This window comes from Bos indicus, chromosome 7 (assembly GCF_029378745.1).
Source record: "Bos indicus isolate NIAB-ARS_2022 breed Sahiwal x Tharparkar chromosome 7, NIAB-ARS_B.indTharparkar_mat_pri_1.0, whole genome shotgun sequence".
Classification (NCBI taxonomy): Eukaryota; Metazoa; Chordata; class Mammalia; order Artiodactyla; family Bovidae; genus Bos; species Bos indicus.
The window spans coordinates 6,132,937-6,160,312 of NC_091766.1; the positions used below are offsets into that span (position 1 = coordinate 6,132,937).

A 27,376-nucleotide genomic window follows, 5' to 3' on the forward strand; every position below is an offset into this window, starting at 1 on the left:
CATGGAGGCTGAGAAATCGATCATGGAGGCTGAGAAATCCACAGTCTGCGATTTTGAAGGCCTGAGAACCAGGAGCATCAAGGGCAGAGACGATCGATGCCCCAACTCAAAAGCTATCTGGCAGAGAGAGAATTCATCCCTCTTCCGCCTTTCATTGTGTTTGGGACCTCAGTAGAGTATTTGGGTGTTACCCACACTGGGGAGGGCCATTTACATCACAGTCCATCCGTTCAAATGCTGGCTCCTTTAAGAGATGCCCTCACAGGCACGCCCAGAAGTAACGTTTGATCAGATGTCTGGAGTTGACAAATAAAGTGAACCATCACAGTGGGAGAAATTGGGACCCCAGGAGGCTGTCTGGCTGCAGTGGTCAAAGGTTAACCCTTTAAGGTCTGGCCTCAAGTGGCCGCAGCTCACCAATCTGCTGACACTGCTAAAGGAGACCTGGAAAAGTTGGAATCCCACGGGTCAGGTGAAACCCCACAAGGTGTATCCCATTAAATTTCGAGTGCTCCCCTTTTTAAAAAACATTGTTCATTTTTGGCTGTGCTGGGTCTTTGTTGCTGCGCGCGGGCTTTCTCTAGCTGCAGTGGCAGGGCTTCTCATTCGGCAGCTTCTCTTGTCACGGTGTATGGGCTCCAGAGCACCGGCTCAGGAGCTGTGGTGCACAGGCTTAGCTGCTCCGTGGCCTGCGTAATCTTCCCAGATCAGAGATGGAACCTGTGTCTCCTGCATTGATTGGCAGGCGGATTCTCAACCACTGGACCACGAGGGAGGTTCTTGAGTGCTCCCTTTGAAGAGAACAAGCCACCTGCCTACTGGGTGATGTTGTGGAAGGGGTGGGAGCAGGAGCATGAGAGACAGGAGACAGAGGAGGCACTAGACAGTAGGACAGAGACCCCCGTCCTTGGCAGACCTGGGCGCCCCGTTGTCAACGCTCTTAGAGGCCAGATAGGGCCTCGGATCCGCAGCCTTTGAGTCATTGCGTTCTTTACCCAGAAGCCGGGCTGGGATCTGGGTGGAAGGAGTGGTCAGGAGGGTGGGGTGGGGGTGTGAGAAGCCTGATAACTCTAGGCGTGGTTGGTGAGTTTGACTAGAGCCCGGGGAAAGGGAAGTGAGCCTCAGTTTCCCCATCTGGACACAGGAGGTAGGAGACCAGGTCCACCTCCGTGCACCTGTGGCATTGTCCTGCGGGGTCCAGACTGCAGGTCCGAGTCTGCAGCTGTGGGACAGCGGCCCGTGCAGTGACTGCCTCCGCTGGTGCTCAGTTCTCCCCGTTTCTCTGTTTCAGCCTGAAGGAGCCCCCCGATCATACACCTACAGCGCTTTCTTCTGTCCCAACGGTGAGTCTCCCACGCACATCCTGCCAAAGACTTCGGCCCTTACACCTACACTGGTGCAACTTCGTTGCTGCCAAGTGGACACTTGTCTTGCCTCGGGGCTGGGGACACCACAGCAAAGCCACTGAAATGTCCCAGCTAGGGACAAATGTAAGCCAGAGTGAGGACTGGGCTTCTGCCAGGCAGGAAGTAAGCATGTCATGATGGTTGACTGCTGGTGCCAACGAGAAAAGAGATTGCCGTCAGGGGAAGGGGCTGTCGAACTTGGAGTCCCGAGTGAGGAACTGATGGTCTGGGGAAGGGAGGTCTTAGAGACACAACATGGGAAAGCTGGGAGAATGAGGGTGACCCAGAACCCAAGGGTAGCAGAGGAGGGTGTGGGAAATTAAGATAGGTTCCAGGAAGTGTGAGCTCTGGGGTCCACCCTGATCCCCTGAAATTGACATTAAGCCTGCCCATGATCTGGAAGTGGGTACGGAATGCCCAGGGAGTGGAGTGGACAGAGAAAGACACTTCCACGCCTCTGCCTTGGTGGGGCCATGTCAGTGCTGGGACGAACGTGAGCCTGAGCTGCCTATGGGAGGGTCTGACCCTACCCCATCCAACCCCTCCTCAAAGAGCCCTCCACTTTGGAGCTTGGGCTGGGCCTGGCACTGGACACTCATCTGGCAGGTTTTGCCAAGAGGCAGAGCAGAGGATCTGAGATGGCATCCCCAGGTGATGCCAACCCCTAGGTGTACCACCTCCCTGTTGCCAAGGCTTTCACATCACACTCTGGACCCAGGCTTCCTTTTGACATCCCCCTCCCCTTTTTTCAGTAAATAGCAAGACATCACATATATGCTCAAATGATTTTGTAAATAATTATATGTCTTTATTTTGGGGGGACTTCCTTGTTTGTGGCTCAGCTGGTAAAGAATCCGCCTGCAATGCGAGAGACCTGGGTTCGATCCCTGGGTTGGGAAGACCCCCTGGAGAAGGGAAAGGCTACCCACTCCAGTATTCTGGCCTGGAGAATTCCATGGACAGTCCATGGGGTCGCAAAGAGTCGGACACGACTGAGCGACTTTATTTTCAGCTGTGCTGGGTCTCCATTGCCGAGCGGGCTTTTCTCTAGTTGTGGTGTGCGGGCGTTTCATGGTGGTGGCCTCTCCTGCTGCGGAGCACAGGCTCTGGAGCACGGGAGCTTTAGTAGCTGCGGCTCCCAGGCTCTAGAGCACGGGCTCAGTAGCTGTGGTGAAAGGTTGCTGCTGTGAGCCGTGAACCACGCCGGGATCCTTGGCCTTCCAGGGAGAGGAATTTGATCCAGGGCCAGTGGTAAGGCTGCTCAGAGCTTTTGTGTAATAAAGTTTTGTTAAAGTATAAAAGAGATAGAGAAAGCTTCTGACACAGACATCAGAAGAGGGCAGAAAGAGTGCCTCCTCACTACTTTATAGCAAGAAGTTATATGCCTATTCGCAAGCTGCTAATTAAAGAAAGGAAATGTCTCAAAACTCAGTTGCACCAGACCCCTCACCCACAACATAAATTTTGAGATAACATCGGCATGAGGTGAATCATCCCGGGCCATAAAACTGTTGATATGAATCTTGAAGAAAGGCAGGTTTCCAAGCAAATACACAGTTTCATTAACATAGCTCAAGAGAACATTTCCACGAGTAAAACATGCTGGTTTGTTGAGCCCTTATCGGTTCTGAGTCTTAGGCAGAACCGACTTGAAGAAAGACAGAGTCTAAGGTAGATACATAGTTCATTAACGCAACTTAAGAAAAACATTTTCATAAGAAAAATGCATTGGTTAGCATTTCATAACCAATGCATTCCCATTGGTTAGCTCAAGGTTGAGAAAAGTTAAGTTCAGGTGGAACCAGGCGTCATCCTGGCAACACAGAATTTTAAAAGAAAGCTCCTTTTAATTTTGTATAGAGAAGGAAAAAACGTCTGACACTTGTGTATTGTTTCTTCCTGCCACTTAAGAGAGAGAAAAACCACGTCTGACACTTGCAGTCTATTTCCTCCTCTTGGGTACCACTAGCCTTCCTGCCTGTTACCCTCTCTGACGCACAGGCTTAGTTGCTCCGTGGCATGAGGGATCTCCCTGGATCAGGGATCGAACCCATGTCTCCTGCATTGGCAGGTGGATTCTTTACCACTGAGCCACCAGGGAAGCTCTTAGAGAAATGCAAATTGAAACGCAGTAAGTTATCAGTGCACACCTATCCGAATGAGTAAAATAAAAAGTATAGTGACGACGTGAAAAAGTGGCCAGGATGTAGACAAGTTGGATCTTTCATACATTGCTGGTGGGAATATAAAGTGGTACAGCCACTGTGGTTTCTTAGAACTGTTTGATGACTTAAAAAAACAACATGCTGTCAGCATTGACATTGACATTGAAGTCGCTCAGTCACGTCCGACTCTTTGCCTCCATCCCTGGTCAGAGAGCTAAGGTCCCACATGCCTTGCAAACAAGAAGCCAGAACTTGTAATGGGAGCAATACTGTAACACATTCAATAAAGACTTCCAAAATCCCCCCATGATAAATCTTAAAAAATGCATGTGTACAAATATTGTATGATTCCACTTATATGATCTCTCTAGAGCAGTCAAGATCCTAGAGACAGAAAGTAGGGTAGTGGTTTTCAGGGACCGGGGGAGAGGAAAATGGAGATTTATTGCTTGTGTTGTTGTTGGTTTTTTAAAATTTATTGTTTAATGGATACAGAGCTTTAGTTTTACAAGATGAGTAGAGTTCTTGGGGTGGATGCTGGTGATGTTTAAACAATGTGAATGTATTTTTTTTTTTTAATTACTTTTTTTAATGTGAATGTATTTAATGCCACTGACCTGTACACTTAAAAATGGTTTAAGATGGCAAATTTTGCATTGTGTGTGTTTTATCACAGTTTTTAAAATTGGGAAAGGAAAAAACCATACCTATGTACTAGATAAAATGTACAAAAATAGAAATACAAAAACTGTCTCCTCTAGTTCACGTACGAAGACATTTCGTTGTATTCACTTTCCTAGGATTGATAATTTGTTTTAGCATTGCTATGACTCAGGAGGTGTATAGTTTTATGTCTTGCCTTTTTCACTTAATACATCCTCAGCACTTTTCCTTGTTATTGTATTGTTTATAAAGTCTTTATAAACAGCACTTCAAAACAGCTTCATTATGGTCCATTAAATGACTGCCCCATAATTGGATCATTACGGAACATTTTGAAACATTACCGAACATTTGTATATTGTTTGTAGTTTTTATATTATAATCCACACTAAGCTGGATATATTTGTATTCAAAGTAAGATCAGGAACATTTTTTAACATGTTTATTGAGGTATAATTGACATACAATAAATTAGACATATTTTAAGGGTAGTTTAATCAATGTTGAGAAACATCTGTGAAGCCATCACCACAATTAAGGTAATGAAGGTTCTTATTAACCCTAAAGTCATGCCCCTTTGAATTCCTCACTCCTCTCCACTCTTGTCTCTAGAGAACCACTGGTCTGCTTTCTGTCTCTGTAGATCACTTCGTACTTTTTAGAATTTTGTGTAAATGGAATCACACAGAACATTCTCCTTTTTGTCTGGCTTCTTTTACTCAACAGAAGAATTTTGAGATTTGACCACGTTGTGTGTATCAGTAATTCAGTCATTTCTGTCTCAGCAGGATTCCGTTGGATATATGCATAACACTTTTTATCTACTCACCTGTTGAGGGATATTTGAGTTATTTCCAGTTTGGGACTATTTCACATGAGCTACTATGAAAATCTGTGCCCAAGTCTTTGTACAGGTGGGGTGTTTTCCTTTCTCTTGAGTCGATAGCTAGGAGTGGAATAGCTAACGCATATAGTAAGTGTGTTTTTTAACTTTTTAAGAAGCTGTCAGACTATTTCCCAAAATGACAGTACTATTTTGCATTCCCACAGGCACTGGATAAGCCAGTTCTGCCCCATTCTTACCAACATTTAGTATGGTCTGTTTAATTTTAGTCATTCTAATAGATGTCTAGTGGTATCTCACTATGGTTTTAATTTGCATTTCCATCATGACTCACGATATTAAGCACCTTTTCATATGCTTATTTGCTATCTTTTTTTTTGCGGGGGTGAAGTGTCTGATGGAATCTTTTAGCTTTTTAAAAGTTGGATTGTTTATTTGTATTTGGTTTTTGAGAGTATTTAAAAATGCATACTGGGTCCAAGTCCTTTATCAGATGAATGCTTTGCAAAAATATTTCTCCCAGTCTGTATCTTTTCATTATCTTAATAGTGTCTTTTAAAGAGCAGAAGTTTTTCATTTTAATGATGCTTATCACTTTTTCCTTTTATGGATTATTTTTTCTTGTTGTAGCTAAGAAATCTTTGCTCAATCCTACAGTTTCTTCTCAAAGTTTTATAGTTTTAGGCTTTTCATTTGTAAAATAATCCATTTCAGGTTAACTCTTGGAGCCCATGCAAAGTATGGATCAGAGTTCCTTTTTCTTCATCTGAAGATTTCATTGTTCAACATCATTTGTTGAGGACTTTTGCTGTTGAATTGCTTTTGCAACTTTGTTGAAAATCAGTTGTTTATACATGTATGGGCCCGTTTCTGGACTCCCTCTTCTGTTCCACTGAGCATTTGTCTGTATTGACACCGATGCTACACTCCTGTTATTGCCGCAGCTTTAGAGTAAGTCTCAGTGTCAGATGGTGTGAGTCCTTCTTGTTTATCAAAGTTGTTTTGACTCTTTTGGGTCCTTTGAGTTTCCACATACATTTTGAAATCAGCTTTGCAATTTCTTCAAAAGACCCTGCTGGGATTTTGATTGGGATTGCGTCGAATCTATAGATCAGTTTGGGGGGGTAATTAACATCTTCATAATATTATTTTCCCACCCACAAACACGGTGTAGCTCTCCACTGATTTGCATCTTTAGTTTCAGCAGCATTTTGCAGTTCCCAGCGTACGGGTCTTGCCCATCTTTTGTAGGATTTATCTCTGTGAGTGTTTCATCTTTTGTGCTCTATTGACAAAGAGGTCATCAAACCAGCTCCACTCCTCCGTGCTTCCCGCAGCTTCGTGGGGAGCCACACTGGGACCGGTCCCCTGAGGTCCCGATGCTCAGCTCTGGGCATGGGCAGGGAGAGGAAGGATGCTTCTGGTGCCCGCTCAACACCTCATCTCCTTCCCTCTATCCAGAGAGAGTCCACATCTCCACGCCCAACAAGTACGAGTTCCAGTATGTGCAGCGGCCACTGCGCCTCACCCGTTTCGACGTGGCCGTGCGAGCCCACAACGATGCCCGTGTGGCCTTGTCCCCAGGACCCCAGGACACAGCGGGCATGATTGAGATTGTTCTGGGGGGGCACCAGAACACCAGGTCCTGGATCTCCACCAGCAAGATGGGTGAGCCGGTGGCCAGCACACCCACAGCCAAGATCCTCTCCTGGGATGAATTCAGAACATTCTGGATCAGCTGGCACAGCGGGCTCATCCAGGCATGACTGGGTTTGCCTGGGGCGGGCATGGGAACCACCTGGTCCTCTGGCACTTGTTGCTTCCTGATCCATATGATGAGATGGCAAGGCGGGAAGAGGGGGAAAACTCAAGGCAGCCCTCAAGTTACTTACAGTCTGCCTGGCGTTGCTTCCAAAACACTAGTGAGAGCTGTGGCAGAGGAGGTGCCCAGGGATCTGGGAGGCCAGGGAGAAAGGAAGTGGGTATGAGCAGGTAAGATGAGGACTGTGGACACTTTCTGGGCCAAGCAAAGGAGAGAAAAGAAGTCGGTGTGAACAGCTTCCTAGAAGAGGGGTATAGCCAGGTGGTGTTTTGAAGTATGAATAGGAGTTCGCCAGGCAAACTGAAGCAGAGGCTGTTTCAAGCAGGGGGAGCTACATATGCAAAGGTTCCAGGGAGCCCAGTGACTTTGGAACCTGCAGATGCCCCACTTGTGTCTCTGTTGGGTGTTCAGTGAACAGTGTGGTTTCTAGTTTCTCTCATTGCTGATGCCTTGAGAATGCCTCCCCACCCCCATGAATGTGGCCAAGGCCTCTGACCATGTCTGAACCCAGCTTCCTGCCAGCACCCAGCAGCCTTGGCCTCTTTTTCCAGGTTGGCCATGGTCCAGAGCCATCCAATGACTCTGTCATCATGGCCTGGACCCTCCCCAAACCGCCAGAGGTCCAGTTCATCGGTTTCTCCACTGGCTGGGGTTCCGTGGGCGAGTTCCGCATCTGGAGGAAGGTGGAAGCAGATGAGAGCTACAGCGAAGCCTTCACCCTGGGGGTCCCGCACAGCGCCATCCCTGGGTCTGAGCGCGCCGCCGCCTCCATCATAGGTGTGTCTGCCCGGCAGCCTGGCTTGGGGAGGATGGGGGCAAGTGTCACTTCCGGTTCATTTTCATTCTGGGTTTTGCTGGGGGCACGTGCCTTCGGGGCCTTTGGCCAGACACCCACTCACCTGACCGGCAAGCAACTTCCAGTGCCTTCTCTGTGCTGGGGCCAGACTCAGAGGTGACCCCAAGCCTGCCCTTTGGGGGCTCAAGTCGGGCTGAGGAGGCGGGTCCTTGCCCTCTGTGGGGTGACCCCAAGGGGTGTGTGAACTTCATGAGGGCAATGTGTCTGGGGTGATATACAAGCAGGCTGAAAGACCAGGTGAAGTTAGCCAGGTATGGGGTGGTGGGTAGGGGCTCTGGGGGTCCAGGTGAGAGGGGCGGGACCATTTCAAATGCTTAGAGAGCTTACTGAGCAGGGATAAGAGGCTGTGGCCAGGGACTTCTTGAGCACTGGATTGTCTCCTGTAGCCCAGGCACAGGAGTAGAAACTGGGGACTGTGTGATCCATCTAGTGCTGGATGTTGGAAGGGTGGGGAGGGCGTAAAAGGCCAGGAAGAGGCACAGAGACACGAAGGAGGGGTCTTGGGTCTCTGTGACGTCAGAGAATGGAAGCCCTGGGGCCTGGTGCAGGTTGGTGGTTGTCACCGGATCAGAGGATTGCTGGAGTTTATGATTTCTGAAGCATGAAATCAATTCAGATGTGGCCTTGGGGATGATGGCCCAGCTTGAGGTGATGGGTATAGGGAAGAAGACAGATGGGCAGGGATGGAGAGGAGATGCAGGCAGGTAACTCTGTGCCAGCCAGTGCCGTCAGCGCAGCAGGATGGAAGTGTAAGAAGAACTGGAAAGCCCAGAGAAAGGCGGCGAGAAAGTAGCCAGCCAGGCCCCGCCACAGGAGGAGGCTGCAGGAGCAGCAGCAGCCTCAGGGGGGCAGAGGAAGGGAGGTGCAGTCGGCAGGGAGTCCAGAAAGTGTATCAGCAGTATTTGGGGGCATAAAGGCCAGGGAGAGGGAGGCAGAGTACAGAAGGGATGAGAGCGCAGTAAGTCAGAAATAACAGGAGAAAAGAACTTTCAAAAACACACCAACAATACCACACGTATAAGAAAACTGTATGAAAAACCCCAATACTCATGGTTAAATAGAAAACCACATTTCATATTGGAAGTTAGAAAAAAATATGTAGAAGGGAGTCAAATGACTGGATTGACATCTTAACGTTTGTGGGATGCAGCCAAAGTTGTTCTAAGAGGAAAATGTATAGTCTCAATTGCACCTATTTAGAAATCTAGAAAGGAAAAAGCATTTACTAATAGTAACATAATGAAAAGGTAGAAAGAACACCTGAGTTACAACTAAAGAACATGGAGGGAAGCATGTAAGATAGGGCCTGCAAGTGCCCACCAAGGCCAAGCGATCAAGCAGGCTGGATGGGCATGGATGCCTCCCAGTCTCCAAGGGCAGCGCTGGCAGTCAGATAATGGGATGCTGGTATTGGGCCATGGGTGGGCTCCCTCTGAGGAAAGTTGTCCCTAGAACAATGCCAGGGCATTGAATGAGGCCAGTCCTCAGCCCATTCTTCCTCTTCCTTCTCACCAGGAGACGTCATGGGGCCAACTCTGAACCATCTCAGCAACCTCCTCCGGCTTCCCTTCGGCTGCGGAGAGCAGAATATGATTCATTTTGCACCTAATGTCTTTGTCTTGAAGTATCTCCAGAAAACCCGGCAGCTCAGCCCTGAGGTGGAGAGGGAGACCACCGACCACCTGGTACAAGGTACTGGGGTGCAGTAACCTCGGTCGCACGGGGCGCAGCCCGCATGTCACGTGCAGAGGATGGGGAAGAAGGCAAAGACGTTGAAAGAGGCCAATCTGGGTGGCCTGATCTGGCCCCTGTCAGTCGGAGCCTGGCCTCTGCACCTGTTAGGAAACCAATCTGATTGCTGGTAATCAGCCATGGGGAGAGGAACAGCATCTTCTGAAAATGTAAATTTTTCCGAACAACCAGGGCAATATAATAGCATTATAAAAACATTTGGGGAAAGAAAATAAATCCCTATAAGCTTCCCATCATGCTCTGTGTTGACCCCTCTACCCTCCTGGAGCACAGGTTAGCTTTGCCATTCTTGGTGTCTCATAGCACAGCTTCCTGTGGCATGCCTCCCCCCAACCCTGTCCTGTGTGCGTAAGATTCATCCACTGGGCTTTGGGCAGCAGTTGTCCATTCACCTCCATTACTGTGTGGAGACAGCAGTGGGCGTGTCTGCAGATGGGCTTTGGAGCAATTTGCAATTCAGGGCTTTTAGAACAGGACTGTCGGTAATTGTCCTCTTTGCATACTTGGTGAAAACTCATCCAGATTTCTGTGGGGTGAAACCGTTGGGTCTTAGGATGGGTTCAGTTTGTAATCACTTTGGGAGGCTACATTGTTTTTTTGTCACATGCATCAATGGAACACAACATACTGAACTCTCCTCTTATTTCCAGTTTTATTTATTTATGTGTTTTATTTCCAGTTTTTTCCCCCTAAATAATGCAGCATTGAACATCTTCAGAAGTAAACCACCAGTACTGAACTTCAGAAATAAACAAAGCCCTATTGAACTTCTTTAGAAATGAATAACACAGCACTGGGCATCTTCACAGATAAATAACACAACAGTGAGCATCTTCATAGATAAACAACACAGCACTGGACATCTTCCATTGCTATGAATCAAGTCCTTAGGGCAAGGCACAGTCCTGTTTGGGGGTGGGGTACAGGGCCTCGGAGGGCCCTGAATTACCCTCTGCACATCTGAGCCTCACAGGGAGGGGAAGGAGGGAGGCTGGAGATGGGGTCCCAGCTCTGTGAGAGATTCCCATTCTGTGTCCCTGGGTAGGACCTGCTCCTTCCCAGATAACAAGGGAGTTAGTCAGTTGATACCAAAATTCTGGGGCCTCCTGGGCTCTGCTTCTAGCCTTACACTGGAGCCAACGTGAAAGGAAAGCATGGAGGAGGCTGAACCTAGCTCTGAAGCTGGCATCTGCCTCGTGCCAGGCATGTGCAGCTCCATCCACGTTGCCCTGAGTTTCCCTCCTTGCAGCCCCTGTGCTAATGGTCCTCGTTTCCCAGATGAGCAAAGTGAGCCTCCTGGGAGTGATCAGATCAGATCAGATCGGTCACTCAGTCGTGTCCAACTCTTTGCGACCCCATGAATCGCAGCACGCCAGGCCTCCCTGTCCATCACCAACTCCCTGAGTTCACTGAGACTCACGTCCATCGAGTCAGTGATGCCATCCAGCCATCTGATCCTCTGTCATCCCCTTCTCCTCTTGCCCCCAATCCCTCCCAGCATCAGAGTCTTTTCCAGTGAGTCAACTCTTCGCATGAGGTGGCCAAAATACTGGAGTTTCAGCTTTAGCATCATTCCTTCCTGGGAGTGAAGAGGCGCCCAAGACCTCACAGGGGCCAGTTGTGGGGGCTTCTCAGACCCCAGGCTCCTCTGGACTGGGACACAAGGGGCAGTCAGGGCACTAGACCCAAGCCAGAGGGAGACGAGAAACCACCGTCATGATCACGGACATTTACCGAAAAGGATTCAAGAATGCCTGGCTCAGATGATGCTGTCCCCTGTGAGATGGGGAAACAGAGGCATGTGATAATCTCAATTCCTAAGACAAATCTGGAGTCCCTGTCTCCTGGCCTGTGGTGTTTCCCCGTTATTATGTTCCAAAGGCAGTCCTGATGATCTAGAACCATCTGTCCTCATGGATGAGAAAGGAAAAACTTACGCTGAAGAATGTATAGCTCTCTGAGGGACTTCCCTGGTGGCCCAGAAGTTAAGGCTGCGCACTTCCACTGCAGGGACATGGGTTCAATCCCTGGTTGGGGAACTAAGATCCCACATGCTGTACGGGCCACAGCCAAAAAACTAAAATAAACGTGCAACTCTCGGATGGAAAGAGAAGTCAGAGGTTGCCGTGGGCTGAAGGTCCGGCTTTGTGAAGGCTGACCACAGACTACCCGGAACCTTAAGTCTGCTTGGTCCATGGTGGAGGGGGAGGGGCAGGGCTCAAGTTGGCGGGTTGTGAAAGTCTAGGATGTGGGTGAGCCCTGGCCTCCCAAGGCCAGGCACACCTCAGTGAACCCATCTGGACTCAGGTCCTTGACCGCCATCCAGAGTGTGATGACCTATCGGGGTGAGTGGCAGCCTGGACCTCCCCTCTAGCCAGACAGCCAGATCTGGTGCCCAACAGCTTTCAGACTCAACAAGCCCCGAATCGACCCCCACCCCCTGGTTTTCCTCCAAATCCCTGGTGTTAGTTCCCTTGGGCTGCCATAACAAAGTACCGCAAACTGAGTTGGGTAGATCCACAGGACTTTATTCTGTCCACTTGAAAAGTATTCACAGCCTTAAAGTTGAGAGTTATGTTTTACTTGGTGGGAATTTTTAGGACTTCAGGCCCAGGAGACAGCATCTCCAGTAATCCTGAGAGAGCAGCTCCTAGAGGGGAGGCGCCAGGTTACATAGAAGTTTTACAACAAAGGCGGCTAGTCTGAACATCAAAAGGTTATTGGTAAAGTAAACCAGATATTCTAAGTTAAGGAATTTAGCGCTTTTTTCTGTATGGGACGATGCAAGAGTTTGGGCTCACGGAAATCATTCCTTTGACGTGCACCTCCACTCTTTGGGGCCAGTATCCTGTTTTGCACATCCCGAGCTCCCTTGGGGCTCACTGCAGGGAGCAGTGGCATTCTGACGGTAGACTCGATCTAGATGGCAAGTGTTCTCCTTCCTGAGTGCCCCCAGGGCTCACCAGCTCATATTAGAGGTCTGCAGTGGCTGGCAACCGCGGCATCCTTGTTACTGATACAGCAGGAAATATTCCACATCTCAGTTCCCTCATGATTCAGGAGGCTGGAGGACTAAAATCAAGGTGTCAACAATGTTGACTCTGTCAGGAGGCTCTGGGGGAGCGACTATCCCAGGACTTTGTTCTGGCGGGATTCTGGTGACGCCCGCTCACACATCATCCTCTGCCTCCATCGTCACAAGCCCTTCCAAGTCTGTGTCATTTCTTCTCTGAGGACACCAGTCATTGGGTTTAGGGCCCAGCCTGATTCAGAAATGTAATTCCATCTGTACAGACCCTCATTCCCCATAAGGTCACATTTTGAGGTTCCAGGTGGACGTGAGTGGGGGGAATACTATCTACCCCGGTGTGAGCTCCTGCTCCCTCTTCCCCGGGCTCCATGGACATAGATCGGTGCGTCCTGCTGGTCAGGCCGCTGCATTTAGCAGCCTCTGCATTCTTCCTTTTTTCCTTCACATCTTGTTCAGTTAAGGTAGCTCTGACTATATTGCAGAACCCCTCCCTGCCCATCGCCACCCCCAGTCCAAGCCCGTGGTCATGGTCGCCTAGACTGTCCCCACCTCCCCAGTGTCTGCTTCCTCTCCTGACCTGGCAATCCACCCACTACCTCTGCCCCCTCACCCCCTCCTCTCATGCCCCCTGCTGCCCTCACAATAAGACCAACTGCCTGACCCTCTTTTGGAGGCCCCAGCCCCCCTGACTTTCTGCCTTCTTGTCCTCCTCAATCCCCTGCTGATCTGAGCAAACCAAGCTCTGGCTCCAGGGGATAGAGCAACAACCTCTTCAGGCCCTGGGGTGGGTGACGGTGTGTGGCCAAGGGCCCTGCCTGGAGATAATACATTTCACCATCCCACCCCACCAGGCATGGCTGAAGGCCAGTGTGTTACCAGGAGTCATAAAGGGGTGATATCAAGAAACAAAAGAGGAATAAAGTAGAGGTTTCAATCTCTCCAGCTGTGTATGTGGGAGAGTTTCAAGGACCCCAGCTGTGTTGTGAGAGTTTCAAGGACCTCAGATGTGGGCATGGGGCAGTTTCAGGGACCCCCCCATGTGGGTGTAGTATTAGTTTGGGGGTCCCGGGGTAGAATGTTGGCCAGCCAGCCATTCACCAGGGTGCTGTCCCCTCTTGCCCCGCAGGCTACCAGAGACAGTTGACCTACAAGCACCAGGACGGCTCCTATAGCGCTTTTGGAGAGCGGGACGAGTCGGGGAGTATGTGGTGAGTCCTCATTCCCCGGGCACGGCTACTGAAGTTCCCCCACGTGAAGCCACAGCCTCACATCCAGCACAGCATAGCCAGGACCGCTGGGGCTTGATCCTGTCGACTGACAAAGTACATGCAACCTAAAGGTTGAGAGTTATGTTTTATTTGGCAGAAACTTTTAGGACTTCAGGCCTGGGAGAGAACTGCTCCATGGAGGCAAGGGGAGGAGCCAGGTTTTACATAGAAGTTTCGTAACAAAGGGCAGGTGTCTGAACATCAAAAGATTATTACTAATTAAAGAAAACCAAATAACCCAAGTTAAGGAATTTAGTGCTTTTCTGTGTGTGGGAAGATACAAGAACCTGGGCTCACTGAGACAGTTTCTTTCACCACAGCTACCTGGGGCCACCGCCAGCATCCTGTGTTCCCACATCCTGAGCTTTCTTTCCTCGGGGCTCACCGTAGGGAGTGGCTACAGTCTGATGGCTGCTAGATGGTCACTGTTCTTCTCCTTCCTGAGTTCCCTCAGGGCTCACCAGCTCACACTGGGAGGGCTGCAGTGGCTGATGCCTGTGACATCCTTGTTTACCGATATGGCAGGAAATATGCGATTTCTTAGTCCCTAGGGTGATGGGCTTCCCTTGTGGCTCAGCTGGTAAAGAATATGCCTGGGTTTGATCCCCGGGTTGGGAAGTTCCCCTGCAGAAGGGAAAAGCTACCCACTCCAGTATTCTGGCCTGGAGAATTCCATGGACTCTATAGTCCATGGGGTTGCAAAGAGTCAGACACGGCTGAGAGACTTTCACTTCACTTTCCCTTCAGGGTGCTGAGGAGTCTGTGTGGAATATGGAGACAGCCATGGTCCTAGCCCCTGGGGGTTAGAGGTTTGGTTTGGATGGGGGAGTTCTGCCTGGCCTGCGTGTGGTGGAGCTGGAAGCAGTGGCTGTTACTCTTACTCCTGCTGTTGTTGTTGCCTCGGTGCCCAGGAACTGAAAGCCCTGCTCTCTGGCCCCTTGTGGATGAGTCCTGGGTTCTCTGAGCCTCCTCAGAGGCCACTGGACCCAGGAATGGGGTGACCCTGAGCAGGAGGGGGTGGACTGGGAGAGGCCAGACCACTGCCTTGAGGCTGGGTTGGAGAGTTCAGGAGGAGCATTCTGGGGTCAGATTTCCCTTGTGAGTGGCTTCCTCTGGCTTTCAGGGTCAGCCAGGGCAGGGAGGACCTGCATACACCTATGTCTTATTCCGTAGGAGTTCTTGGCATCATCAGGGATTTGCCTCATCCACTTTGGGGCTTACTGAGGAAGTAGGGTACCCCCAACTTCCTGTTTCTAGTGGGGCCTCCTTCTCAGTGTCACACCTGGGTGGCACCTGCAGCGCCTGTGGGCATGAAAGTGTCTTGTCCTTAAATCAACAGTGTCCACTGCACAGCAGCAGCCCAGGGCCAGGGGCACAGCTGGCTGAGCCCGCACTGCAGTGCAGAGTCACTCACTTGGCTCCAGAGGGGCCCAGCCTTGGTGACCTGCTCAGCTCCCCAGTCCCCAGAGGTCTGCCCCATTTCTGTCCCAGGACCCTGCCTTGCTGACAGCGCTTAAGGCAAAGCCACAGTCATGCTCTAGCAAGCAGAGGCCCCCACCCACTCTCGGGGATGGCTAAAGTCATTGAGTCACTCTCTGAAAGCTGGCCAAGTCCCGACAGTTCCAAGAGGCCTCCACCAGTCAGAAATAGTGAGCTGTGATCTGTGAACGCCTTCCCACAGTTCACACACACACTGAACAAGAGAAGATGAATTCTGCTGTGGTCATGGAAACGTGACACCCAGCAGTTTGCCTCTCCTCCTTGGCCTTGTAAAACCTCCTCACAGATCAAAGTTGCAGGATGCACAGGACATTGGCAACAGCAATCCACGGGACATCCACCCTGGAGCTGAGCAAACCCAGTCTCAGTCTTGTGTGAACTGTGTGACCTTAGACCAGCTGTTCAAGTTTTCTGAACCTGTTTCCTCACCACACATCTGTCTCAAGACCAGGATCTAAGAGGCAGTGGGATAAGGGTGAAGGCATGCTCATTACATTGCCAGGTACCCACTGGGATGGATGCCTTGTTAGCACCACTCCCTAAATACTTAGGGCTTCCCTCATAGCTCAGTCAGTAAAGAATCTGCCTGCAATTCAGGAGACCTGGGTTTGATTCCTGGGTTGGGAAGATCCTCTGGAGAAGGAAATAGCAACCCACTCCAGTATTCTTGCCTGGAGAATCTCATGGTTTAGAGGAGCCCAGCAGGTTACAGTCCATGGGGTTGCATGAGTTGGACATGACTTAGCAACTAAACCAGCACCGCCTAAATACTTGGGTGGGAAGTCCAGGATCCAGTCCAGCTTCCTTTAAACTCAGGGCCTGTGCGTCCAATGTACATTCATTCATTTATTCGTTTGTTCATTCAAATGTTTAATATTTGCCAGGCTATTGTTTTAGCTCCAAGGGAACAAGAAAGGCATGGTCCCTGCCTCCGAGAGAGAAAGAGAGACCCTTCACGAGATGTAATAGTTAGCTACTGCTGTGTAACAAGTTACCTCCAAAACACAGCCATTTAAGACAACAAACATTTATTGTCTCAGTTTTGTGGGTCAGGAATTCAGACGTGGGTTAGCTGGCACTGCTGGCTCGTGATCCCTCCCAAGGTTGCAGTCATGGTATTGGCTGGGGCTGCCATCGTCGAAAGGCTTGACTAGGGCTGGAGCATTTGTTTCCAAGTTGGTCGTCTCCCGCGGCTGTGGACAGGGGGCCTGAGTTTCTCACTGAAGACCATTCCATAGGGCTGCTTGCGTGTCCTTACAGCATGGCAGCTGACTTCCCCTGGAATGAAAATCAAAGAGAGAAAGTAAGGAGAGTGCCACATGCCTTTTATCAGCTGATTTCCTGAGTCATACTGTCACCCCCACCAGATTCTAGTCTTTAGAATCCAGTCACTCGGTACAGCCTACACTATTCCACTGCTTGAAAGGAGAAGAAGCAAGGCATTTGTGGATATATTTTAAAGCTACTATGTCAAGTATATAATTTCTCATATCTATAAAGCAAATAAAACTTGTTGAGGGGATAGTGTATGATGAGGTACACAATTGTATGGGGTGGTCAAGAAAGGTTTTCCAAAGGAGATGAGGGACAGCTGTATGAAAATCCAAGGGGAGAGGATTCCAGGCAGTGTGAACAGCCTGTGCAAAGGCCCTGAGGCAGCCCTGACAAGTTTGAGCCAGAGAAGGGGACCAGTGTGGCTGGCAGCACAGGCCAGGAGGAAAGTGGCCTGCCACGAGGGAGGAGAGGCTGCCAGGGCCAGACTGAGCAGGAGAGGAGTTTGGGTTTTATTCTGGAGGGAGCAAGAGGGCTTGGTGCAAAGCATGGCTGTAACCTGAGTCATGCTGGGCTATGTGCATATTGAATGAATAAACTTAATTTGTTAGGACAGTTCTGGATTCATAGAAAACTTTTAGCAGATAGAATGAGTTCCCATACAGTCCATCTTCCCTGGATGCAGTTTTCCCCCAGTATTAACATCTTGCATTAATGACGTACATTTGTTGTAATCGATGGACCAGTATTGCTACATTGTTGTTAACGGAGGTCTGTTGTTTGCATTAGGGCTCACCCTTTGTGTCGCATGGTTTATGGGTTTGGACGAATGTACACTGTCACCTGCCCACCATTAAGGTATCATACAGAATAGTTTTCTGCCCTAAAAACCCCACGGGCTCTGCATAGTCGTCCCTCCCTACCCCCAGCCCCTGGCCACCGCTGGTCCTTTTTCTAGTCCTGTAGTTCTGCCTTTTCCAGAATGTCACAGAGCTGGAATCACAGAGCATGTGGCCCTTTTCAGATTGCTTCTTTCACTAAGGAATATGCACTTAAATTTTCTCCATGTCTTATCCTGGCTTGATAGCTCGTTTCTTTTTATTACTGAATAAGATTCAGTCGTGAGAATGCACCACAGTTTGTTTATCCCTGTTGGTGATTTAAAATGGAAAAGTAAAGAGAACAGTGTAGCAGAATGCGGGAATTTCACAATTGCCAGCGCAGAGACAACTAAGTTCCATCTGGATCCTGCAGTGTTTGAACTGTCCTTCTGGCTGCTGTGTACAGAGCATGTGATGGGACAGGGTCAGGCTGGTGGGGGCGGTGGGAGCCATGAGGTGCCAGGCTGACACAGGGGCCTGGAGTATAAGGAAGAGGATGGATTTGGGGTATCTGGGGAAGAAAGTGACCAAGACAAGCTGGTTCGTAGGCTTGGGGTACATTTTAAGGTTAATATTTCAGATTCTGACAATTTGCAGAAACAGAGCTTGGAGTCACTTGATTTTCTTTTTCTTTTTTTTTTATTGTGTTAAAATATGTATACATAACATAAAATTTACCATTTTAACCATTTTAAGTGTGCAGTTCAGTGGTATTAAATACATTCGTATTGTTGTGCAGCCGTTACCACCATCCATCCTCATAATTCATTTCATCTTGTAAATCTGAAACTCTATACCTATTAATGGCACCCCACTCCAGTACTCTTGCCTGGAAAATCCCATGGACAGAGGAGCCTGGTAGGCTGCAGTCCGTGGGGTCGTGAAGAGTCGGACACGACTGAGCGACTTCACTTTCACTTTTCACTTTCACTTTTCACTTTCCTGCATTGGAGAAGGAAATGGCAACCCACTCCAGTGTTCTTGCCTGGAGAATCCCAGGGACAGTGGAGCCTGATGGGCTGCCGTCTATGGGGTTGCACAGAGTCGAACACAACTGAAGCGACTTAGCAGCAGCAGCAGCATACCTATTAAAACTCAACATTCAAAAAACTAAGATCATGACATCCAGTTCCCATCACTTCATGGCAAATAGATGGGGATACAGTGGAAACAGTGACAGACTTTATTTTCTTGGGCTACAAAATCATTGCAGATGGTGACTGCATCCATGAAATTAAAAGACACTTGCTCCTTGAAAGAAAAGCTATGACCAACCTACACCGCACATTAAAAAACAGACATTATTTTGCTGACAGAGGTCCATCTAGTCAAAGCTGTGGTTTTCCAGTGGTCATGTATGGATGTGAGGGTTGGACCATAAAGAAAGCTGAGCACCAAAGAATTGATGCTTTTGAACTGTGGTGTTGGAGAAGACTCTTGAGAGTCCCTTGGACTACAAGGAGATCCAACCAGTCCATCCTAAAGGAGATCAGTCCTGAATATTCATTGGAGGGACTAATTGGAGCTGAAGCTCCAATACTTTGGCCACCTGATACGAAGAACTGACTCACTGGAAAAGACCCTGATGCTGGGAAAGATTGACAGCAGGAGGAGAAGGGGACGACAGAGGACAAGATGGTTGGATGGCATCACCGACTTGATGGACATGAGTTTTGAGCAAGCTCCGGGAGTTGGTGATGGACAGGCAAGGGTGACGTGCTGCAGTCCATGGGGTCGCAAAGAGTCAGGCTCAACTGTGTAACTGAACTGATACCTATTAAACGCTAACCGCCCCCATTCTTGCCTCCCCCCCAGACCCTGGAAGCCCCATCCTACTTCCAGTCTCTGATTCTGGCTACTCTAAGTGCCTCATAGAAATGAAATCATACAGTACCTGCCTTTTTGTGATTGGCTTATCCCACTTAGCATCATGTTATCAATGTTCATCCATATGTAAGCATTTTTCAGGATTTCTTTCCTTTTCAAGGCTGAATAATGTTCTATTGTATGGATATACTGATGTTGGCAGGTAAGAGGACCTCAGTCCTCATCTTCTTTGGAGAAAGAACCCCACAAAGAGAGTCTGTAAAGCAGGCATAGTTTATCGGAGCCACAGTATGTGCAAAGAGAACAAAGAAGCAGTTTATTTAGAGCAGAACCAAAGCAGAAATACACACCCAGAGAACGATGTGGGCATGCTCCTTGATGGGAAGTGTGCCAGAGAAGTGATTTAAGTCACTTACACGGAGGTAGTTTTTCCGGGCTTTTGTTTTCCTGTGGCCAGTCATGCTTCATTTCCCACATCTGTCCTGACCCAGGGCCTTTCCCGATGTGCACATGAGTCTTTTAACCACAATGGATTCCAGTGAGGAGGTCTCTGGAAGCCCGACGGAGCAGAGGCTATGGGTTAGTGCCTCCTCCCTTTATGACCCCCTAGGAGCTGTTTCATGCATGTGCAGCTAGGGAGGACTTCCTGACCTCAGGAATGAGAGATGTGATCTTCTTATCTTCTTACTCCAGCAGGGCTCAGCTCCTACCATTGACTTTTTTCCTTGAAATGTCAGGAGAAAACAAGCTCCAATTTACTCAATCTGACAGACTGCAACTGCTCAGCCCAGGGGCCCATCTGCATCCTACCTCAGTACCACATTTTCGTGTTCATTTATCTGTCAGTGGACACCGGGTTGCTTTTACAGTTTGGCTGTTGTGAATAACACTGCTACGAGCATGGGTGTGCAGATATCTCTTTGGGACCCTGCTTTCATTTCTTTGGGATGTATGCCCAGAAGTGGAATTGCCGGATCATATGATAATTCTAAGGGCTTCTCTGGTGGCTCAGTGGTAAAGAAACTACCTACCAGTGCAGGAGACACCAGTTCGATCCCTGGGTCAGGAAGATTCCCTGGAGAAGGAAATGGCAACCCACTCCAGTATTCTTTGGAGGAGCCTGGTGGGCTGCAGTCCTTGAGGTCACAAAAGAAGCAAACAACAACATGACAATTCTATGTTCCATTTTATTTTAGGGATCACTGTATTGTTTTCAGCAGTGGCTGTAATATTTTCCATTCCCACCAGCAGTGCGCAAGGGCTCCAGTTTCCCTGCATTCTCACCAGTACTGGCTGTCTTCTGCTGTTTTGTTTTTGTGTTACAGTAGCCATCCTGATGGGTGTGGAGTAGGGGAACCACTCGATTTTGAAGAGGATGGATTACTCTTTCGTCTTGAGTTGGGGCATTTCCCTTGCTAACAGTTCTGCTGTTTGTCCCTCTTGGCTCCCTGGTTTCCATCCGGTGGTTCTTCCGAGTTCATTTTTTTTTTTCATTCATTCATCCCAGAGCCCCGTCATCTCCCATTCAGGTTGCACTAGCAACAGCTGGGATGGGGGATGGGGCGAGCAAGGGACAGGCTGCAGAGATGAGGGTAGACACAGAGGGAGGGCCTGGGAGTCTAGAAGCAACCAGCTCATCCAAGAGTGGAGGTGCTGAATGCTAGTGGAAGTGCTGGAAGGCTTCCTCTGAGAAGACACCCCTGGGTTGAACATTGAGAAGACTTCTCAATGAATACTGAGAGGACAACAAGTAAGACTTCATCCTGTAAAGAAAGGAAGTAGGAGCACTCTGCATTCAGGACCTGGGTAACTGAGTGACTGAATGGGTTTGTGGGATGTTTTCAGCTGCAAACAACCTAAAAATGACTGAAAAAGGAATTCTGAACATGAGTTCACACCGCAGAGCTGAGAAGTCTCCGGGACTGGCCAGCCTGGCAGCCTGACAATGCACTTGGGCCCCTGGTTCTTTCCCTTGGTCCGTGTGGACCTCCTCAGCACAGTGGCTGCTCTTCTTGTGGTAGCAAAATGGCTGCAGCTGCTCCGGGCATCACCTCATGTGCCCATTCCAAAGCTATTTGCAGACCTGGGGACTGGAATGTTCATGGCTGTGGCTGACCAGGGCTACAGAGGAGCCCAAGTGTCCAGGGTACCTGGTTGCTGGTTTTCCCTGGGATCTCTCAGCAAAACTGAGGATCTCTTGGGAAATGGTTATGGAGGCGCAACAAGGAAGGTCTTTCACACATGGTGGTGGTGGGGGACTTGACAGGCTCAGAAAAAGGTGCTTCCCAGGTGGGAGGGAGTTAACAGGGAAGATAGGCTGTATCATCAGGCCCTGCTGGGTGCCCACACACTTCCATCAAGTGCTCACAACAGGGCAGACTGGGCCCTCGTGTCTTACAGAGAAGGAAGCAGAGTCTTGGGTGATGTGGGGAGTGTACCACAGTCCCTCAAGGGGCACATGGGAGGTGACTTTGTTTTGGGACAGCCCGGCCCTTGCTGTCTCAGCTCTCTCAGCCTGTACTCCATCCTGTTTCAGGCTCACAGCCTTTGTCCTCAAGTCCTTCGCCCAGGCTCGCAGCTTCATCTTCATCGACCCTCTGGAGCTGGAGGCCGCCAAGGACTGGATTGTCCAGCAGCAGCAGGCAGATGGCTCCTTCCCGGCAGTGGGCAGGATTCTGAACAAGGACATTCAGGTCAGCAGCTTCTCAGCCTCCTCCGGGAGCCCTGGCCTTGTGCTGCTTGCTCCCCGGGTTTGTCTGCGGCCAGTGGGGTTGGGAGGCTGTCCCCTCTGGTTGGGGTGAGACCCACAAATCCTCTTACAGGGTGGGATCCACGGCACAGTCCCACTGACAGCCTACGTGGTGGCTGCGCTCTTGGAAGTGGACCCAGCCTCGGAGGTAAGTGCACGGGGCCCGGGAGATGCTGGGCTGGAGGAGCGAGTGAGCAGTTTCCCCTTGCCAGCCAGGCTGGCCATCTTCTGGCCATCTTCAGCTTCTATTTCTTCCTTGCTGTCCTCCTTCTGTTCATTAATGGGACATTTTCATGCTTTCCAATGGTCACAGTTCTTGTGACCTAAGCACTTCTTGTGACCTTACCACTTCTTGTGACCTAAGCAGATGCATGAGAGATTCTGGCAGTAGTCATGAGGGGCATGCATGTGTCCCTGAGTTCAAGCCTTCCCAGGACTGTCCATAGCCCCCAGCTCCCATTTGGAGAATCATTTGAGGCTCAGTCATTATCCTGGACAGTGACCTGTGGGCTGACTTTAGGAAGCCTGATACAAAACGTTGGATGGGACTTCCCTGGCAGTCCTGTAGTTAAAGACTCCGTGCTCCCAATGCAGGGTCTTGGGTTTGATCCTTGGTTGGGAACTAAGATCCCACATGTCGTGCAGTGCAGCCAAAAAATTAAAAAAAAAATTTTTTTTAACTTATGAATGCTTCGGGGGAGAAAGGTCTAGAACCTTTGGGGACAGTTAGTACTGGACCCAGCAGGGCTTAGATGTCCCAAGGAACTCAAGGCTTGTGTCACTTTTGTGAGGCTGTCCCAAGTGGGAGTGGCATGTCCCCTGCAGAGGGAGCTCCCAGGATAGACAGATCTCAGCCGCCAGGCTAGGGATTCCACCATTCCTCACATCTGTGCCAATGCTAAAACCTCTGATGATGAATTATGATTTGTGGTGCTTCTCAGATCTTTCCGCTTCACAATGCAGATTTGCAACTGCTGTGTTTAGAGTTTGCTGTGACCTAAGACCCTCCATGTTCCACATGCTTTGCCCAGAGGGCCCCTCACTTGCCATGTGTTAAGAGGTTGAATTGGGTTGCCCAAAACCCCAACCCCCTAAGTCAGCCCAGGCTGCTGTCACAAAATACCACAGACCAGGGCCTTAAACCACAGACCTTTATTTCTTTTTTAAAAGTTTGTATTGGAGTGTAGTTGCTTTACAGTGCTGTGTTAGTTTCTACTGAACAGCAAAGTGAGTCAGCTATACATACACATACGCATATGTGCTAAGTCGCTTCAGTTATGTCTGAGTCTTTGCAACCCCGTGGACTGTAGGCCGCCAGGCTCCTCTGTTCATGGGATTCTCCAGGCAAGAGTACTGGAGTGGGTTGCCATGCCCTCCTCCAGGGGATCTTCGTGACCCAGGGATCGAACCCACATCTCCTGCATTGGCAGGTCGGTTCTTTACCACTAGCGCCAACTGGGAAACCCACATGTACATATATCCCCTCTTTTTTGAATTCCCTTCCCATTTAGGTCACCAGAGCATTGAGTAGAGTTCCCTGTGCTGTATAGTAGGTTCTCATTAGTTATGTTTTATACATAATAGTGTGTATATGTCAATCCCAGCCTCCCAATTCATCCCCCTTTTCCCCTTGGTGTCTGTTCATTTGTCCTCTACACTGTGTCTCTGTTTCTGCTTTGCAAATAGGTTCATCTGCACCGTTTTTCTAGACTCCACATATATGTGTTAACGTACAGTATTTGCTTTTGTCTTTCTGACTTACCCCACTTTGTGTGACAGTCTCTAGGTAAATCCACTTGTCTGCAGATGGCACACTTTTGTTCCTTTTTAAGGCTGAGTGATATTCCATTGTATATATGTACCACATCTCCTTTATCTGTTCCTCTATAAGTCTATGTCCTCTATAAGTCTATGCTTCTATGTCCTAGAGAAGACATTTATTTCTGATGGTTCTAGAGACTGGAAAGTCCAAGGTCAGTGTTCTGGTTGATTCAGTCTTTTTTTTTTTCAGTTCCATTGTTAATGAGGGGTCTCTTCCTGACTTGGAGTCAGTCATCTCTTCTCTCTGTGTCTTCACGTGGCCTTTTCTTGGTGTCTGACCATGAAGAGAGGTGGGATGGGGTTGAGGGGAGAGAAGGACAGAGAGAGAGACCACTGTGGTCTCCTTTATAAGCAGTCTAACTGATTATAGGGGCGCCACTCTCTTGCGTGTGTGTGTTAGTCCATGGAAATCTCCAGGCAAGAATGCTGGAGTGGGTATTCTTCCTGACCCAGGAATTGAACTGGGGTGTCCTGCACTGCAGGTGGATTCTTTACCAGCTGAGCTACCAGGGAAGCTCCACTCTCTTGGTCTCATCTAAACCTAATAATCTCCCAAAGCACCAGCCTGTCCCCCGCTACCCCCCGCCGCAACCACTGGGGGTTAAGACTTCAAGATACAAATCTGTGAAGGGGAGCTACAGATCCAGCCCAAGACTCCAGAATGTGGTTGTGTTTGCAGACAAGGCCTTTATAGAGGTAGTCGTGTTGAAATGCGGACTTTAGGGTGGGTACTGATCCAATATGCCTGGCATCCTGGGAAAAGGAGGACATTAGGGCACAGAGACCCTCACAGAAGGAAGACGCCGTGGAGATACAGGGAGGAGATGGCCAGGAGAGAGGCCTGCGGCCCCTGCTCGTGGCCCTCAGAAGGAACCGACCTTGCCAACACATTGATCTCAGACTTCTGGCCTCCAGGTCCACAAGACAAGAAATGTCTACTTTAAAACAAACAAACAGTATTTACTCATTTATTTGGCTGCTCTGGGTCTTAGTTTGTGGCACACAGGATCTTCAGTCCTCTTTGCAGCCTTTGGGATCTTTAACTGCTGCATGCAAACTCTTAGCTGCAGCATGGGCCCTAGTTCCCTGACCAGGGATTGAACCCGGGCCCCCTGCATTGGGAACGCTGAGTCTCAGCCACTGGACCACCAGGGAAGTCCTTAAATTCATGAATGTTTTGACCCACTCATTTTTCCATTTAACCTATATTACTGGGCAGCTTCTCTGAACTAAGGCCATCACTGGACAATGAACTTGGTTTCTGTCCTCCAGCCACTCACACTGTGGGGCAAGAGCATGATCAGGGTTGGTGGGCTTCTTGGAGGGGGTGACAATTGAGGTGAGGCTTGGAGGATGAGGTGGGCCTGAGCTGGGAGGTCTTAGAAGCCAGCCTGGTGATGGTGTGGTATGGGGCAGGGCAGCCAGGGCTCTCCCTGCTTCCTCCTGAGTGTCTCTGAGTTGAATGGTTATGCTCAGACTTCATTTGGAAAACGTTGGCACCACCATATTAATAAAGGAAAGGGAATGGGGGGTTTTGAAAGCCGGGGCTGTAGGCAGTCATGCACCAGAAGTATACAAAGTGAGGGGCTGCAAGCCATCCAGTGGTTTCCCAGGCATGCCCCTGGGACTTTCGGGAGGGTGGTCTGCATGGTGAAGGCTGAGCAGCCTCCCAGGGCTCCACTTCCCACCCTACTCCCACCCCACCCTGCAGGAGGAGAGGGGTGCCATTACCAAAGCCAGACACTTCCTGGAGTCCAGCGCATCCCTGGTTACGGACCCCTACAGCAGTGCCCTGACCGCCTACGCGCTGACCCTGCTCCGCAGCCCTGCAGCCCCTGCCGCTCTGCGAAAACTCCGCAGCCTGGCTATCACCCAGGGTAGGTGCCCTTGCCCACCAGCCCAGCAGACACAGGAAGCAGCTCATGGACACGTGCTTGAAACTAAGGAGGCATCCTTGGCTCACTCTGTTTTGTTTACTCATTTATTTGTTGTTGTTTAGTTGCTAAGTCGTGTCTGACTCTTTTGCTAACCCATGGGCTGTCGCCCACCAGGCTCCTCTGTCCAGGGGATTTCCCTGGCAAGACTACTGGGGTGGCTTACCATTTCCTTTTACAGGGGTCTTCCCCACACAGAGACTGAACCTGCATCTCTGGCTTTGGGAGGCAGATTCTTTACCACTGTGCCACCAGGGAAGTCCTGGTGTGTGTTAGTCTCTCAGGCGTGTCCGACTCTTTGCTACCTCATGGAATGTATCCTGCCAGGCTCCTCTGTCCATGGGATTCTCCAGGCAAAAATGCTGGAGTGGGTTGCCTTTCTCTTCTCCAGGGGATCTTCTTGACCCAGGGATCGAACCTGGGTCTCCTGCATTGCAGACTGATTCTTTATTGTCTGAACCACCAGGGAAGCCCTTATTTATTACTTATTCATTATCACATCTACTAATGACTTCATTTGATAAGGTGGCTTGAGCCTGAGCATCATTTTCTTCCCTAATGAAACAAAGGATGCTACCCCAGCCCCCAATGCGGAGAAGAGTGTTCAGGGATCCCTGGTAGAAGATCCCCCAGACTTCCTAGAAACCATCCTCAGGCAGAGTGCTGGGAGGCAGGGGAGGGCTGCAGCCAGACCCCACCCTGCCCCCCATTGCTGGGTGAGCCTCATCCCTCTGGCGGTGTCCATCTCCTCAACTACAAAGTGATTCCCCATTGTGTTTGGGGAGCCCCAGTCACCAAGCCGTGACTTCTTGGAATGTCTCCAAAATCAGTCCCCTCCCCCTGCCCCTTGGCCTTCCCCAGCAGCTGCACTGGGATCAAGCTTCCATCACCTTCTCTGCTTAACAAGAAGAAAAAAAAATATTTCAAAAGCAAAATTCTAAAACCACCCAGTTGAATGATGGTGTCAATTTAGAACTAAATGCTCAAGATCTGAGGCTGGGAGGGCTGATTTTTCTGTGTTTTGAGGGCTTTTTATACTTCATATGAGCTTAGAATCCTTGGTGTCTTTGGAAATAGGGAGTGACTTCCTGGGCCCCAAGGGAGGATAACCCCCCGGGCCAGCATCAGGGCCCCAGCCAGAAGGGAGACCATTGATGAAGGATGTCTGCCAGGGATGCAGAAGAGTAGCCATTGATTAGTGATGTCTGTTGAGAGTTCAGAAAAGCAGCCATGGATTGGTAATGTCTGCCAGGGCTTCCTCTGTGGGCTCAGTGGTAAAGTATCTGCCTGTAGTGCCAGAGACTCAGGAGATGTGGGTTCAATCCCTGGGTCAGGAAGATCCCCTGGAGGAGAGCATGGGAACCCACTCCAATGTTCTTGCCTGGAGAATCCCATACACAGAGGAGGCTGGTGGGCCACAGTCCATGGAGTCGCAAAGAGTCGGATGCAACTGAAGTGATTGAGCAGCAGCAGCAACCAGGGGTGCAGGAGGGGCTGGATTTGACCCTGTAGTTGCAGATCTGAGATGTAGCCCCAAGGCCCTTACTGTCTCTGCCATCTTTCCCTGGTGCCCTCTTTCCCTGGT

At 49.6% G+C, this 27,376-nt stretch overlaps 1 protein-coding gene across 2 annotated transcripts in view; it reads left to right on the plus strand.

Moving 5' to 3' along the window:
* The window catches only part of CPAMD8 (C3 and PZP like alpha-2-macroglobulin domain containing 8), a 98,589-nt gene that overhangs the window by 58,213 nt on the left and 13,000 nt on the right, over positions 1 to 27,376 (plus strand). For both annotated transcript variants that reach the window (XR_011567475.1, XM_070792583.1), the window contains exons 23-30: positions 1,292 to 1,343; positions 6,540 to 6,838; positions 7,452 to 7,677; positions 9,272 to 9,448; positions 13,666 to 13,747; positions 21,824 to 21,980; positions 22,110 to 22,184; positions 25,569 to 25,734. Coding sequence is in view for 1 of the 2 variants with exons in the window: in XM_070792583.1 (XP_070648684.1) it covers positions 1,292 to 1,343; positions 6,540 to 6,838; positions 7,452 to 7,677; positions 9,272 to 9,448; positions 13,666 to 13,747; positions 21,824 to 21,980; positions 22,110 to 22,184; positions 25,569 to 25,734 (1,234 nt within the window). In the remaining variant the exon portion in view is untranslated. The remainder of the gene's footprint in view (positions 1 to 1,291; positions 1,344 to 6,539; positions 6,839 to 7,451; positions 7,678 to 9,271; positions 9,449 to 13,665; positions 13,748 to 21,823; positions 21,981 to 22,109; positions 22,185 to 25,568; positions 25,735 to 27,376) is intronic.